The 15,867-nt window shown below is 53.9% G+C and overlaps 1 protein-coding gene across 1 annotated transcript; it reads right to left on the reverse strand.

Moving 5' to 3' along the window:
• Nucleotides 1-308: 308 nt before the first annotated feature.
• On the reverse strand, nucleotides 309-8,703 carry TCTE1 (t-complex-associated-testis-expressed 1). Its single transcript, XM_045866171.2, has 4 exons — nucleotides 7,363-8,703; nucleotides 5,789-6,357; nucleotides 3,289-3,738; nucleotides 309-520 (listed from the first exon to the last, which is right to left on the reverse strand). The coding sequence occupies exons 1-4, from the start codon at nucleotides 7,637-7,639 to the stop codon at nucleotides 311-313; spliced, it is 1,506 nt and encodes a 501-aa protein (XP_045722127.1). The 5' UTR covers nucleotides 7,640-8,703; the 3' UTR covers nucleotides 309-310.
• Between the last annotated feature and the right edge of the window lie 7,164 nt (nucleotides 8,704-15,867).

A 15,867-nucleotide genomic window follows, 5' to 3' on the forward strand; every position in this document is an offset into this window, starting at 1 on the left:
TTTCAGAATCTTCTCTGCCTTCCCTAATCCTGGAAGAAGCTGGTCATTTCAGGGGGTATGATAATATCCTCTTCCGGAGTACAGGGGACGGGTCCCACCTCATACCCCTTTTCTCCCCCATCCCAGTCCGCTCCCCGTCTTTATCTGCATCACCCTTGATCACTGACCCCGAGGATATCCGTGGTCTCTCCCACTCTCCTCCCTCTAGACCAGCGTGGCACTCTACAGCAGGCATGCGCGAGCATGAAATGAGGGATGGGGCTAGGGCAGTGACCCAGGTCCCGTCACTGCCCCAGCCCTGTCCCCCACCTTATCGTGCAGGGTTCTCAGGGCCCTTGGTGACGATTGGTGACATGAAGTGGCTGGGATTCAAGGTCCGCTGGCGGGCAGCTTCCCGGTTGGCACAGAGGGCCTGGCCAATGAGGTACTCGCTCTCCTGGGCCACATCTGACAGGCGCAAGTCAAACTCCAGGAGGGTCTTGTTGTCCGACATGCCTTCCAGGAGCTGCTTCCCGCCGTCCTGGAAGAGGAGTACAAGGGAAGGGGCCATTTCATATCATTACCCAGGATCGCACACACGCGTGCGTGTGCACACACATACACCCGTTTATACAAAGATGTGACTAGAATGAGAGTTTCGCAAAACAACGGTTAGCCTCTTCGTGAGGCACACTAATGTGTTCTATGCCATCCTATCCTATTCCATTCTATTCTATAAGAAAAATGGTGCTCAAGACTTACTAAAGGGATTTTCTTTTTTCTTTTTTTTTTTTTTAAAGATTTTATTTATTTGACAGGGAGACACAGCGAGAGAGGGACCACAAACAGTGGGAGTGGGAGAGGGAGAAGCAGGCTTCCCGCGGAGCAGGGAGCCCGATGTGGGACTCGATCCCAGGATCCCGGGATCATGACCTGGGCCGAAGGCAGACGCCTAACGACTGAGCCACCCAGGCGCCCCTAAAGGGATTTTCAATGCTCATGGTTTGAAAAACATGGTTCTGTGACAGTGATGGTAACTCCCCTCCTCCGATTCAGCCATGGGCGTGTGAGACAGATCTGGCTAATGACATCTGAGGACATTCTGACATTCTGAGAAGAGTCTCCTCACTCTGAAAAGAGAACAAGAGAGGGGGCGCTCTCCCTTTTTCTGCCTCTGAGCTTGGCCCTGTGTGAGGTGTAGCAGCCTTCTTGGGACCGTGAGAGAAGCTCCTGAGAGGATCTGGCCATGTGGCTGGGTGGGCAGAGCAGATGGCAGCACTGAGCCAGCGAATTTACCAACTCCAGAGGCCCCCTACCCTGGGACTTCTGATTATGGGACATAATGAACATTCCTCTTGTTTAAGCTGTTTCCTGGTTCAAGTTTCCGTTACTTGTAGCCAAAAGCACCCCGAGTGGAGACAGTGTATGTGTGTCTGAGCAAGACTGTTCTCTTGGGAGAGGGTGCAGGGCCCCGTCTGGAGGACATGGAGGGTCCTCCTCACTAGTCCTCACGGCTCCAACCCCTTCTGGGCTGGGTGGGCCACGCTTGATGTGAAACATTCTTATGTGAGAGACAGAATGGTCGTGTTCTATGGCTGTGACCCAAGAGTGTGTCGCAAAGCCAGTTCAATGGGTTGCAGATGCATTTTTTTTTTAAAGATTTTATTTATTTATTTGACAGAGAGACACAGCGAGAGAGGGAATACAAGCAGGGGGAGTGGGAGAGGGAGAAGCAGGCTTCCCGCCAAGCAGGGAGCCCGACGCGGGGCTCGATCCCAGGACCCTGGGATCATGACCTGAGCCGAAGGCAGATGCTTAACGACTGAGCCACCCAGGCGCCCCTGCAGATGCATTTTTAAAAAAATGAAGTAGAATAGAATATAAAGGAAAATGTCAGCATGTATCACAAGCAGTAAAAGTATATTTCAATGATACTATATTGATGTATATGTTTACTAGGTGTTCATGTAAATTGCATTTCTTATTCTGAGACTTGGTCAAGAAAATGAGAGACATCATCTATCAGAAAGGACCCAGGTGGGGCGCCTGGGTGGCTCAGTGGGTTAAGCGTCTGACTCTTGTTTTCTGCTCAGGTCATGATGTCAGGCTCTAGAGATCCAGCCCTGCATCAGGCTCCGCATGCTCAGCAGGGAGTCTGCTTGAGATTCTCTCTCTCCCTTGCCTTCTGCCCCTTGTGCACACTCTCTCTCTCTCAAATAAATAAAAAAGATTTTATTTATTTGAAAGAGAGCGAGGCTTGTGCACGAGCAGGGGGGAGGGGCAGAGGCAGAGGGAGAAGCAGGCTCCCCGCTGAGAAGGGAGCCTGATATGGAGCTTGATCCCAGGACCCTGGGATCATGACCTGAGCTGAAGGCAGACACTTAACTGACTGAGCCATCCAGGCGCGCCAAATAAATAAATCTGGTTTTCAACCAGTCCTGAGTTTGAATCATAGCTCTGCCACTCTCTACTGACTGGATGCTCTTGGGCAATTCACTAGCCTCTCTGAGACTCAATTTTCCATCTGTAAAGTGGGGTTAAGAATACACACTCTAGGGGTGCCTGGGTGACTTAGTCGGAGGTGGCAGCCCCTCGCTGTGTCCAACTCTTGATTTCAGCTCAGGTCACGATCTCGGGGTCATGAGTTTGAGCCCTGTGTCAGGTTCTTGGCTCAGCCGGGAGTCTGCTTGAGAGTCTCTCTTTCTCCCTCTCCCTCTGCCCCTCCCCCATCTCTCTCTCTCTCTCTCAAGTAAATGAATAAATCTTAAGAAAAGGAAAGAAAGAATTCACGTTCTACTAGGGGCACCTGGTTGGCTCACTTGGTAGAGCATGCAACATTTTATCTTAGGGTTGTGAGTTCGAGCCCCATGTTTGGTGTAGAGATTACTTAAAAATAGAATCTTCAAAAAAAAAAAAAAGGAATACACATTCTACTAGATAACTGTGAGGAATAAAGGAACACTGAAGGATGTCAGTGCCTAGCATAGGATATAACCCGGAATAACGGTAACAGCTAGCGATACTGAGCTCCTAGCCAGTGCCTGTAATGTTAACTTCTTTACAAGTACAACTCATTTCATCCTCCCAGTAACAACTAGTATCTACTTAGAAGTAGATACTATTATGATCCCCATTTTACAGATGAGGACATGGAGACCCAAAAAGGTTAAGTAATTTAACCAAGTGCAAAATGGCAGAGCTGGGATTGGAACCAGGTAAAGTCTGTGCTCTTAACAATTACCCTGGAAGCACCCGAAGGCAGTTGGATTCCATACCCACCTCACCAAGGCCCCAGAAGGTACAGCTTACCAGCCCGATGTGGTTGCAGGACAGGTTGATGCTGGTGAGCGTGGTGTTGACGGAGAGCACCTGGGAGAGGAGCGTGGCGGTGGGCTCAGACAGCTCGTTGCCACCGAGGTGCAGTGTTGTGAGGCACTTGTTGGTCTGCAAGGCGTGGGCAAGTGCCTGGCCACCCTCATCCTCAATGCAGTTGAGGCGCAGGTTGAGGGAAATGAGGTTGGTGTTGTGTGCTAGGGCGTGAGCCAGAGACTGGGCACCAGGTGCCCGCACCCGGTTGTTGGCCAGGTTGAGCACACGCAAGCGGCTGTGGCTCAGCAGCTTGGCTGCGGCACGTGCTCCCCGGTCCGCGATGAGGTTGTGTGACAGGTCCAGCTCCTCAAGGGCTGGGTGATCCAGGAGGCTGCGAATTAGGATGCGTGCCTTGTCGTCGTCCACCTTGCTTCGGGTCAGCCTGAAGATCTGTGGGCAGGTAGAGGGTATGCAGCAGCCCGCAGCCAGGGAGAATCTGCCTGCCTGCCTCCCTACCTTCTGCAGGGAGAGGAGGGGGCTGCAGGGAGGCCTGAGGTTCTGCTCACCTGCTGTTGGCCACCTGACTGGCCCTTGGGCAGAGCAGAACTGCCCCACATGGCAGATTGGTACCGAACTGGTGGCAGGCAGTAGAAGGAAAGCCTGGCATTTATCGAGAAATTACTGCACGCTGGGCATGCTGCTAGAGGGTATCATAACCATTATCTCTAACCCTCAGCATCCCAGGCACTTTACAGATAGAAAAGGAAGGCTTAGGGTGGATGGGTCATTTGTCCAGGGTCACACAGTGATCAAGCCCCAGAGGCAGGTTTGAATGCAGGTCTGTCTGATGCCCCAGCCCCTCGCTGTGCCCTCTTCAGCTGGCCAAGATCCACTGTGGCGAGGAGAGGAACTCTTGGAAGGAGATGCCAGGGTAAGAACCAGGGTGAGAGATGGGAAGTGGAAGGATGGAGAGAAAAGATGAAAGAATGGGGTAGGACTAGCGTGGGGGAATACTGGAGATGGGAGCCCTAACCCTCCCCCTTCTCACCAGCTCCTTCCACTCCTCCCTCTTCCTTGAGGCCTCTCCATCCTCTTCCCATCCTTCAGTCCCCTGCTTTCTTTACGTCCCTCTTGGCCAACTTAGAGCCTCTTGTCCCTCTTGTCATTTCATTGCACCTATCTGGCAAAGCTCCAATCCTGGATCAAGCCCACTCTCTGTTTTCTGCATATCTGTGCCCAAGCAACTGACGTGATGGAAAAATGTCACATGACAGGACTGGTTGGTATCGCTGGAACCACCAATAGACCCTCAATGCTGTGTGCCAATTCAGCCCTGTTTCTCTGGACAACATACTCTCTCCTCCTCCGAAACAATGACTTCAACCTTCTTTAGCCTCCTCAAACTTCAGGGGGCCACCCTACAGCCTCCTTTCAGCAGGCAAGTCTCCCCTGCCTCCCGGCCATTGAATAAGAACCCTTCACTTTCCTAATACCAAACAGCAACCCACTGCTACCCACCACACCCACTCTCTCCTCTGCCCAGAGCCAATTGTCCCACCTTGGTCCTCAATTCTACCTCTCCTGCCTTCTCAGGAACCCTCCCTGGTCAATGAACCTGTGCCTTTCTCCTGGACTTGGCCGCTTTCTTGCTATTGGATGGAGCTTTACATTGGTTTTAAACACATGCAAATATCTTTTTAAGAAAACCCAAACCCTTCATCTATTACTGATTTCCCCTTCGCCCCCTTCACAGCCAAGTTCTTGAAAAAGCTGATCACAGCCATCCTGTTTCCTCACTTCCCACTCTTTCCATAAACCACTCGGATCTGGTCCCTGTTTCTGGCACTCCACTGACAGTTCCAGCTCTGTGACCTCCGAGTTTGCTAAATTCGGTCCTCAGCATCACCACCCCCCATTGCTGCCTGCCCCTTTTCTTGAAATGCACCCCTCCCTTGGCTCTGTGACTCAGGGCCATGTCCCCCTTTTCCTCTTTCTCTGACTTTTTGGCAGGCTTTCCCTCTCCCAACCAGAATATTTGGGACATACTTCACCCAAAAAATTACTCATTGTGTATTTGAGTTTCAAATTTAACTGGATGTCTTGTATTTTTACTTGCTGAATCTAGCAAGCCCATCCTAGTTGTAATTTCACATTTACATGATTGCTGATGAGTGCCTTTTATCCCACCAGGCTGTTTGCTCCAGAGGGCACAAATGGTTTAATTTTGCTCCTTATTGAATCTTCAGCACCTAGGATAGGGCCTGGAGCGCAGATGATCCTTGGACGAATAAATGGCTCGTGAACTGGGAAGGCAGTGCCTTGTTCATCTCTGCACCCCCAGAATCCAGCTTGGCGCAAGGTGCATTAAGGGACACTTGGTCAGAGAGTGAGAAGGAAACGGGAGGGAGAAGATGGGGATGGAGGGGGAGGAAGAGGAGGGGAGAGGGAATCCGAGAGGCGCTGAGGATGGGAGGTGGGGGAAGGCTGGGCCCTCGGGTACCTTGAGGGTGTGGCATGCTTTGATGGTGGCCGCCAGGGAGTGGCAGTCCCGATAGGTGAAGAGGAAGAGGTTCCCCTCGAAGTTCATGCCGCAGTCCTTGACCCCGTACACCAGGTCTAGCTCCTCCAGGTGGCTCAGGCCGGCCACCAGGTCGCGCAGCTGGTAGTGGTCAGTGGCGGGCTCCTCCGTCTCCCCCTCGCTGCCCGAGTCGGACAGCTCCCCGCTGCGGGGTGGGGCGGGCGGCTGCACGGGCGGGAGGAGCTGATCCACGCACAGCCTGCGCACGTAGCTCCGGCAGAGCGGCAGCAGGTCGAGGAGCACCGCGGGGTCCGTGGTGCCTGGGATGAAGTGCTTTATCAGGTTCTCCAGGTGCCGCTCGAAGAACAGGCGCTTCCAGCTGCCGCCATGCCTGGCCACTTGGCACACGGGCCAGCGCTGCAGGCAGCAGCGGCGCCAGTAGCTCTCGTCGTCGATCAGGTTGGCGGTCACAGCCAGCGGCAGCTCGGGTGACAAGTGGCTCAGCACCTTCTGCTGGTGCTCTGGAAGCAGCTGCTTCAGGATAGGGTTGTCTTTGGGAACAGGAAGGAAAGCAGGAGTCACAGTGTGGGGGGGGCATGGCGTGGTGCCCTGCTCCGGGCCTGCCTAGGGGCACCGGCGAAATGGAAGACCCTCCCCGGCCCTCAGGGAGCCCCAGTCCGAGGGGGGGGACAGCCTTTACTCCCAGGGATGCTCAGGCTGAGACAGGAGATGCAGCCCCAGGCTTTGGGGTGTTCCCTGCCTGAAGGTGGACAGCTTAGTATCTGGTTTCCGGGAGCTCCCAGTCTAAGCACGAATCTCAGGTCTAGCCTTCAATTATCACTTGGTCTGATGCAGGACATAATCCTGAGTTCAGAGATTCCCAAATGATTTGATTCATTCATCTCAAAACAAGAAAATGAGCACCTCCTGTGCACCAGACACTGTTCTAAGTGCCACGGATATAAGAGTGAACAAGACAGAGGAAGCCACTCCCTCTTAGAGAGGAGGCAGACAACAAATCAGTCAGGTGAGTATATTGTAGGTCGGGTGGTGGTAGGTACTGTAGATAAAATGACGATCCTGTCTTCAGAGCACCCTGTCTGGTAGGAGAGGTTGGCAACTCATCTTTGAAAAGGATGACCATTTACAGAGCACAGAGTACAGCACAAACCAAGAGCCTATACACACTGTGGAGGGCTCCAAGAGAGTGGAGGATGGTCCACCAGGGAGGGCTTACTGGAGGAGGTGTCCAGTAAACACGGTTTGGGCTGGGTTGGCTGGAGAGAGTGGGAAAGGAGAGGAGAGGCCATAGGCGCACAGGGCACAGTGTGGGTGGGAACCTGGTGGGGCCTGGAAGTGGGGGCAGTGGGAGAAACCATTCTGGCCCCAAGGGGGAAGGGCAGTGTTGAGCAGGGATGAGGACACAGTGCGGAAGGGCCGGGGCTGCGCCGGGACCCAGCCTCTGAGGCCTCGCTGAGGCTCGCCTCTGGGCAAATCCCACCCATCCTGCCCCATTCCTGGCCTTTCCCTCCTGCCCAGGGCAGGGACAGACTCACTCTGGAAGTTCTTGACAATGTGCTGAATGCAGAGCTCTGTGAGGAGGGGCACGATGGCCAGTGACCACTCGGGATCCTCAGCTATGATCCTGCGCATCCAACGTACTTTGGTCCCAGAATTCCAGCCCTTGGACTTGCTGGGGGGTGGGATAATTGAGGGCCTTGAGGGCTGAGGGCCTGTGCTCGAAGTTTGGCCTGCAGTGGAGAACCTTTCCTGCGTGGAGATTGAGGATCGGCTGGGTGCCGACAGTGTCGATGTTGCTAGGGTTTCCTGCATGCTGTGGACTGGCAGCCTAGGGGCAGGGAGCCCCTTGGTGATGGCCTTGTGACGATGAGTCTCTCACACTGGCAGATCCTTGATGCCCTGGAGGGAGAGGAGGGGTGGAGGTCTTAACTTTGGAGTGGGCATTTAGCAAGAGAGGTAGCACAGAGTGGTTCTTAAGGGTCCATCTCTGGAGTAGAGCTGATCCAGGTATAGATCCCATTGGCTAGCTGTGTGGCCTTGGGCAAGTTACTGAATCTCTTATAGTTTCATATGCCTCCTCTGTGAAATGAGGATGGCAGTCACCTATAAGAGGAACGGGAGAAGTGAATAAAATAATGCATCCAAAGGGGCACAGTATACTGCGACACATGCAACTATAGCAGGAAGCAGGCCCACATTTTGGATAATAATACCTACACAGCAATGATAAGTAATTGATATATGTTGGACCCTTATTTATTTACTTACTTAAAAAAAAAGGGTTATTTATTTATTTGAGAGAGACAGGGAGAGTGTGCAAGCATGAGCAGGGGAGGGGCAGGGGGGGAGAGAGAATTTCAAGCAGACCCCCCACTGAGCATGGAGCTTGCCGTGGGGCTCAATCCCATGACCCTGAAATCATGACCTGAGCTGGAACCAAGAGTAGGATGCTCAACCGACTGTGCCACCCAGGCACCCCTGGACACATTTTTTAAAAAAGTTCTTTATGCATATTAACTCATTTAATCCTCACAAAAGCCTTTTTGAGATAGGCACTCATATTTTTCCCATTTTTCTGATGTGAACCTGAAACACAAGTTAATTGACTTGCCCCACGTCATACAGCTTATAAATAACAAGGATGGATTTAAATTCAGTCTATCAAGTCCATACCTTTTTTTTTTTTTTTAGATTTTAAATAATCTCTACACCCAACATGGGGCTCGAACTCACAACCCCCAGATCAAGAGTTGCATGCTCTACGGACTGAGCCAGCCAGGCGCCCCTCAAGTTCATACTCTAAACCCTACATTGTACTGCCCCTCTGAGGGTGAGGTGTGAGGGTGTGTATTGCCAAAAGACGGAGGTATAATAAAGAACCATTTAGTTCAAAACAGCTCCCGGGGTTAAGTATTTTACAGAACAGCAACTGCCTAACCAGGAGGATGGAGTTGAGAACAGCACTGCCAAATAGAAATGCAATACATGTCAAAATGCAAGCCACATATACTGTTTAAAATTTTCTAGCATCCACATTAAAACAAAATAAAGAGAAATGGGTGAAATTAATTTTATGTTTAACCCAATATGTCCACAATATTATCATTGAAATATGTAATCAATATAAAAATTAATGAGATATTTTATATACACTTTTTCATACTAAGCCTTCGAAATCCGATGGCTCAATAGTCACGTGTATCTAACGGCCTCTGTTTTGGATAGTGTAGGCTGAGATGAAGACAGAGGGGAGGGGACCAGACCTATGCTCTGTCCAGGGTGCTGGCACCTTCCCTCTTGCCCTCTGAGAGCTCTGGCTCCGCTCCTCCCCGCCCCCCCCCCATCTCCCTATCCAGTCTTCCTAGTTCTCCCAGCCTCCCGACATTCCAGACGGCAGCGGGAAGGCGTGGGAGGTGAAAAGGCAGCTAAATCTGGGGCTGGAGACAGGAGACAGAGGATGTATCTGGGTCTGGGGACCCTCCTCCGCGTTTGTCCATTCGTGCCTCCCTGCTGCAGGTGCCCCTGCCCTGAGGCTGCAGGCTGAAACGGGGCCGCTCCGCATGCAGCTCCTCCTCCCGGCAGTTTCCCCTCGGATTTGCTCCCTGACTCGTGCACTGTGTAGTGCCCGGTGGGAAGGAACACTCTGAACCAGCAAAGGTGTCCTTGGCAGATGGAGGGGACCAGATGGTACTCCCCAGTCCACCAGGCATCTCAAGGAGGAAGAGCCTGGCTGTGTGTGTGGGGAGGTGGGGGGCAGAGAGAAAGAGATGGGGTGGGGGGGGCATGAGGCAGTGTAGGGAAGACATCTATGTATTTGTGACACCCTTATGCAAATCAAATGCAAATTCACAAACCCATTGTGTCCAGATTTGTGGAAGAACCAGCTGGTGCATTTGACTAATAGCCCCTCAGAGGGTGTGGCTGGGAGGGGATGCTTCTTAAGAGGTGCCAGATGACTTTGCATTTCTGGCTTTGCCAGTGATTTGCTATGTGACCTTGGCCAATTTACTTAACCTATCTGAGCTTCAGTTTCGATATCTTCCTTCTGCAGGCGGTTATGGAAATTCCTCTGAGATAATGTCTGAAATGAGTACTGGGGGTGGGGGGGTGGGGAGGATGGGAGACAGGGGTCTTGGGCTGGGGAGAGAATACCTCGGAGCCCTACCTCTGAGTGCTGACCTGAGATGGTATCCTTGAGTGAGGCGCTTCCCTATCTCCAGGGGAGAGGCGGAGGGCAAGGTGGCTTTGGTGGTGTTTGGGGCTGGATTAGGATGGAGGGGCCTGGCAGTCCGGGCACCAGGAGGAAAGAGACAACAGGCCGGCCCTGTTCCTCCCAGCTCTGTCTCTGGGGTCTTGGGGCTCCCACCAAAAGTTCCCTCCAGAGTTCTGGCTGAAAACATTCCGGCATTCCCTTTGAGCCCAGATGTATCCCAAGACACACTGTGGGCCACACCCAAGGGAGCAGGACCTGGCTTGGCGGGGGGAGCCCCAGGTTTCTGGCTGGTGTTACCCTGGAGCCGACTGACTCTCCAGATATTTCTCACAGCGCTGCCCAGCCTCACCATCCAGGTAGGCCCTTCCCTCTCCTTCGTCCTGGGAGGCCTCGTGTTGGGGACACCCCACCTGGGGGCAGGCATGCCGCCCCCTGGAACCGGGCGGCTGTTGCTGGTTCTACTGTCTAGTGCTTCATTGTCTTAGGACCCGACAACTCTTCCTGAGGTCTGCTCCTCATCTTTCTTGCTGCTGGTTGGAGCTGTGGCCCCCTCTGGGCATGACACTGCAGGACCCACCCCAGGGTGGGCTCCGGGGTCCTGAGCCCCCTCCTCAGAAAGAGGAGGCAGATGCGCTCCAGGTACATGGCGGGTATCAAAAAGAGTCCCTATCGTCCTGCAGGGCTTACAGAAACCTCCATACCACAGGGTCTGATGCCATTTGTAAGGTTAAAGTGTGAAACCATTAACCCAATAATAAGGTCAGAGTTGACAGTTTTCACTTTCCCCATCACCTATATAACCCAACCCCACCCACTTCCCCTCTGATAACTATCGTTTGTTAACTAACTGGAATTAAAAAAAAAAAAAGATGATATAAAGCATGGTCCCTCCCTGCCCAGGCGGTTCACCTGACCCCTGCCCTTTATCAGACCCCTGTACCGCTGTCCCTTCAGTGATCTGATTGAGCACCCTCCACCCACACCCACCCTAGACTGTGAGCAACTTGAGGTGCAGGGGCTGTTTCTGACTCCTTTTTCTCCCTAATCCCTGGCCCATGCCAGGTCTGCTTTACAGGAGGTAGCTGGTGTTCGGAGCTGCCCCGCCCCCTTCCGAGAACAGACTCTGGCCAACAGGAGTGTCCCATACTGGTCAGGGTGACTGGCTCAGGGGTGATGCAAGCCAATCAGGGCCTTTCTTGGGCTTTGTTGGAGTAGCCGCAGAGGTGGAGGTAGACGCAAGGATACTCATCTCCTGCTGCGGGAGGCTGGCTGTTTCCCTTCACGTGGAGCCCTGTCTGCCGCAGGAGGGAATGAAGCCTGGGGGAGACCAACAGAAATGAGAGGTGGACAGAGAGCACCCGGTACCTTTGGTCCCCAGTCTGACGCCCCCAGGCCCCCGAGAACTGCCTGGCTCCTCGGCAGTTCCTCTGGTTCTGAGAACTACTTGGCAGCCTTCTGATAGGTCCCTTTTGCGGAAACTGAGTTGGGTTTCTGCCCCTTTGTGACCAAAGGGCCCTGACCATTTGGGCAGGCTCACAGTTTGGTGAATGGAATTATGGAAAAAATCCTAAATCAGTAGATGAAATAGTTCAATGGGGTGGCTGAGAAGGGCCAGAGGCCTGGCATCTCACTCGGGGGCCTCTTCCTCTCCAGGCCGCCCTGGGCCTCCAGCGTCCCCTCTCATCTCTCCCGCTGGAGGACAGATCAGCAACCTGACCTACTCAGCATGTAGCAGTTAACAAGCTCCTTTCAGAGCTTTGGGGTCCTTTGGATCTTACAGCCACTCTGCAGGGGAGGCAGGGCAGGCTTCTCAGCCCCATTCTAGGGATGGAGAAATGACTGGTCCTCGGACAGCTAGGAGGGCTAGGCCCAGGGCCTGAGGGCAGTCACCTCCCCCTCACCACAGTACACTGCTCTTCCCCAGGCACTGCCCACAATTTTCCACCCTCCGCCAGGAAAGAAGGCACATCCCTGCTTCCTGGGAAGCTGGGGGGCCTATCTTTATGCAACGAGAACCTGTCAGGGAAGGCCTCTCCGGGCCGAGAGAGCAATCAGACATTGGCTCCCCGCTATGGAAATGTCAGGCCCCTAACATATCTATATCTCCCTTCTTCTCAGTCATCCACAGCTGAGTGTGAATGAATTTCAGATTCAACAAGCCCAGTTAGGAAGGGGGCAAGGAAAACACACCACTGAATGTGGAGGGCCCACAAGTCAGGGGCCCTGTGATAACTCCCCCTACTTCCCGGGGTGGCCTCAGTCTGGCCCAAGCATCGCCAGTCTGCAGCTGATGGTGGTAGCAGGTGGTACTGTCTTCCCCGGAAGCCTGAGGCATGGATAGGTATCCATTAGCCAGGGGCCCAGGGGCACCCTGACAGCTCCCAAGGGCCCAAGGAGGACAGCCCCAGAAATGGCAGCCACCTTCCTTTTTGGAGCTTTGTCTCCCTAGGGAACCTATGGGGCAGACAGAGAACCCCAGAGTTTGAAGACTGGAAGCAAGTTGAAGACCCTGATCCTTCTCTGGGGCAGGAATCTTTTCTGACATTCCAGAGAGAAGGTCAGGGCCATGGGGAGTGACTGCCTTTTGTGCCCCCACCTGGTGTCCCTAAGGGCACAAGTTACCCTAGGATGGGGAAAGTGGGGACATGTCCTGTGACCTTTGCCTCCTGGCACCTGTTTCATGGGTGTGTTGGGCTTCACATGCTGTGTCTCCAGCATCAACCCTAACCCAACACAGGACCACAGTCCCTGTAGAAAGGCCAGTCCTCCCCCCAACCAGGTCCCCACTCTGTGTCCTTAGGACCGGGGTCCAGGGTCCTGAAATCACGTTCAGGCCCTAACTCAAAGGGTTAGGTGTTAAAGTCCGCTCTCTATGTGCCCAAGCACAGGTAATATAAAAGGACAACATGCCCTAGTTCGGCCAGCTTGTCTTCATTTTTGATGGCTTGTGTCTGCTGGACAAGTGTTCTGGGAACCAGATCCTTGCCTATGTAACAGCTATGATTTATTGAATGTTAGGCTGTCAAAGCCTTTGCAGCTGGCCAAGGACTCAGGAATTACACTGCCCGAGGGCCAATCTACACTCTGCCCCGGAGCATCTGTGAGACCTTGGGCAAGTCATTTCACCCCCCACTAAGCCTCCATTTATTTATCTATAAAATGGGGATGGAAATGAATAGTACCTACTTCCGAAGATTATCCGTGCTGATGTGTGTGAGACGTTTCATGTAGTGCTGGGCCCAGAGCCAGCATTCAAAATATGATAGATATTATGATGAGATGTTACAGGCCTCACCTACATACGTTTATTAAATCTTCAAATTTATTATTGAGGGCTATCACTGCTATTATGACACTATTATCCCCATTGCACAAACGAGGAAACAGGCTTAGAAAGCCTAAGTAACTTGCTAAGTATGCATCACATAGCTAGTAAGTGGGAAAGCTAAGGTTTGAGCTGATATCCGTCCATTACTTCCGTGCACAAAAGCGTAGGCAAATAATGAGCTGTTGGGGTTGCTTCCTAAATTGTCCAGACTTGGTTGTTCACAGCACTTTTCCAGTGGGCCTCCCACTTTCTCCAGCTCATGAGCTCTCGCCATCTCCGGGTAACCCTTTTGATGCTGGCCTAAACAGCTCAGGCTCCCTCAGTCCCTAAATCACTGCCCAGCACGGGGTCCTTCCACAGAATTGGGCCATCACCTGTATCCTTCAGCCCGAGGCCTTCTGGGGACCAGAGAACATCCTGCAGAGCTGCGCTCTCCTGGCCCATGGCTCGCATTGGGCCCTTGATGTTCCTCACAGACCTGGGATTCAGTGCCTGAATCTAGCACATTCCCTCCTCTTGGACATCTCAGACTTCTCAAGTCCCCAGTTAAATCTAACCACTGTGGGCAGAGGCTTCTCCCTCTGCCTGAATGGGAAAGTTGAAGAGGCTGGGGGAGCACACTCTCCCCTTCCTGCTCATCACATCTCTGGCCCTCATCTCCCCCCTCCCCCCCTTCCTCTTAGCTGAGGAGCCAAAGCACCTCTGTGCCCCTGGGCACCACTCTCGGGGCTGGCTCAGCTAGATGGGTTCCACCCTCCACCCACTTCTCCCACTGTGCTTCCCCTACCTTCTCAGCCAGCTTCTCCTTCACCTTAGGATCCCCAAGGAGAACTCTCCCTGGGCATGTCCTCAGGGGCCCCGGGCATTTGTCTGACTTCCCCTGATCTCTTTCATGCCCCTATCAGACCCTAGCTCGGCCCATATCACTCCCAAATTCCCATTCGGGAACTTTCCAGTTTGTGAAATCACAAAAGAGGGACAACAAAGTTCAACGACAGAGCCCGGCCCAGCTTGCTTGGTGATTGGCCCCAGTGAGACAGCAGCAAACTTAATCACACCCCTGGGCCTGGCCCTCCTCCCAACTCCTGACCGCTTTGGTCTGTTGTCTTTAATAGGACTCCAGAGTATTCGCTCCCCACCCCTCAGTCCAGCCTTGGGCTCAGACACCCAGCAGGGAAGCTCAGCTCCAAAGGCCAGCGAGTCTCTCCTCCAACCTGCCTGGGGTGCAGAGGCCCTTGCTGTGCCTTGGTAACCAAGGGAAACCAGCCGTGCTGTGGGAGGGAGGGTGGAAGGGAGGTCCCGAAGCTTCTGGACCTGCAGGAAGGACTGCAGCTCGCAGGAGCTGGGCATGGGCGTCAGCCTTTCTGAGAAGCCTGAGGCTCCAGTCTCAGGACAGCTCTGACCTACCCATGCCCCACTTTCCCCTTTCTCCTTCTCACGGTGCCCCCCCCCCCCCCCCAGCATCCCTTTACTCGCAGACCCTAAGCCTCTGGGCCAGTATGCAGACAGTGACCGTAGCTAGGGGAGAAGGCAAGAGTTCCGCCTCAAGTGGGTGGGCCTGGGGGGCCTCCTGTGGGGACAGGCCGGCCCAGAGCCAAGGAGCCAAGCCAGCCTCAGCCGGGCAGGAGTGGGGGGCAGGGGGAGTCAGGGAGACCCGGGGTGGAGCGTCCTCTCTTCCGGGGCTCACCTCACCCACTCTAGGTGCCGGAGCGCTCACCTTCCTGCAGGCCCCCGCGCGGCCTCGCCGGTCGTTATGGACGCCCCGCGTCGCCAGGGGGCGGGGCCGAGGGCCGGTGCGCAAGTGCGCGAGTACATCCGCGTGTGCACCGGGTCTCCGCGGCGGTGTGGGGGATCAGGAACTCTGCGGCGGTGGTGGTTGGGGGTGGGTGGGGGGCGTGCTCTCTGGTTCTGAGGGACATGTTTAGGAATAGATGGGCTTTTCTGGGGGGAAGGTGAGGAGTGGGAGCCAGGGCAGGGCTCCTGGACTGGAGTGCTGTTCCTTTTTGGTACCTTTGTGTGGAAACGAGGGTGTAGGGTGACGAGTGGAAAGACGGTCCAGGAAAAGCATCGGCAGTTTCTTCTGGAAGCTGAGGAGATGGACGGGCACCTGCAGGGGTTACTGGAACTCCTCTGAGGCCTGCTGTTGACCCCGGGCCTTGCAGGAGAGCTGTGGGGTGCAGCATCCGTGCAGAGTGGCACCTTCCACCTTTCTCCAGGATGTAAACAAGGCTGATGTCAGGCACCAGGCAGGAAGGTTCAGGTCTCCACAGCGCTCCTTCACACAGCCCTAAGCGTTATGTCACCCCTCCCTGCCTCAGCCCTGACAGGGGGTGGTGCTCCTGATGGGCCTGAACAACCAACTTCGGCGGGGGGTGGGGTGGGGTGGGGTGGGATTGGCTAGGAAGAACAATTGTCCTTCAGGAGGGGAGAGGCGACCAGGGTGGTGGGACGTTTCACATGGAGGTAGTTTAGCTTTACTTTCAGCTCTCCCGATTACTA

Source organism: Mirounga angustirostris, unplaced genomic scaffold (assembly GCF_029215605.1).
Source record: "Mirounga angustirostris isolate CCGP_5_RB_7025 unplaced genomic scaffold, mMirAng1.0.hap1 SCAF_8, whole genome shotgun sequence".
Lineage (NCBI taxonomy): Eukaryota > Metazoa > Chordata > Mammalia > Carnivora > Phocidae > Mirounga > Mirounga angustirostris.

Bases quoted from the DNA above. Each gene is read 5' to 3' on its own strand.
- TCTE1 (XM_045866171.2), bottom strand. From the start codon at position 7,639: ATGCAGGAAACCCTAGCAACATCGACACTGTCGGCACCCAGCCGATCC. The intron at 6,358-7,362 runs GTGAGTCTGTCC...CTGTTCCCAAAG, and splicing joins CATTGTCAAGAACTTCCAGA to ACAACCCTATCCTGAAGCAG. The intron at 521-3,288 runs GTAAGCTGTACC...CTCCTCTTCCAG, and splicing joins CCTGCAACCACATCGGGCTG to GACGGCGGGAAGCAGCTCCT.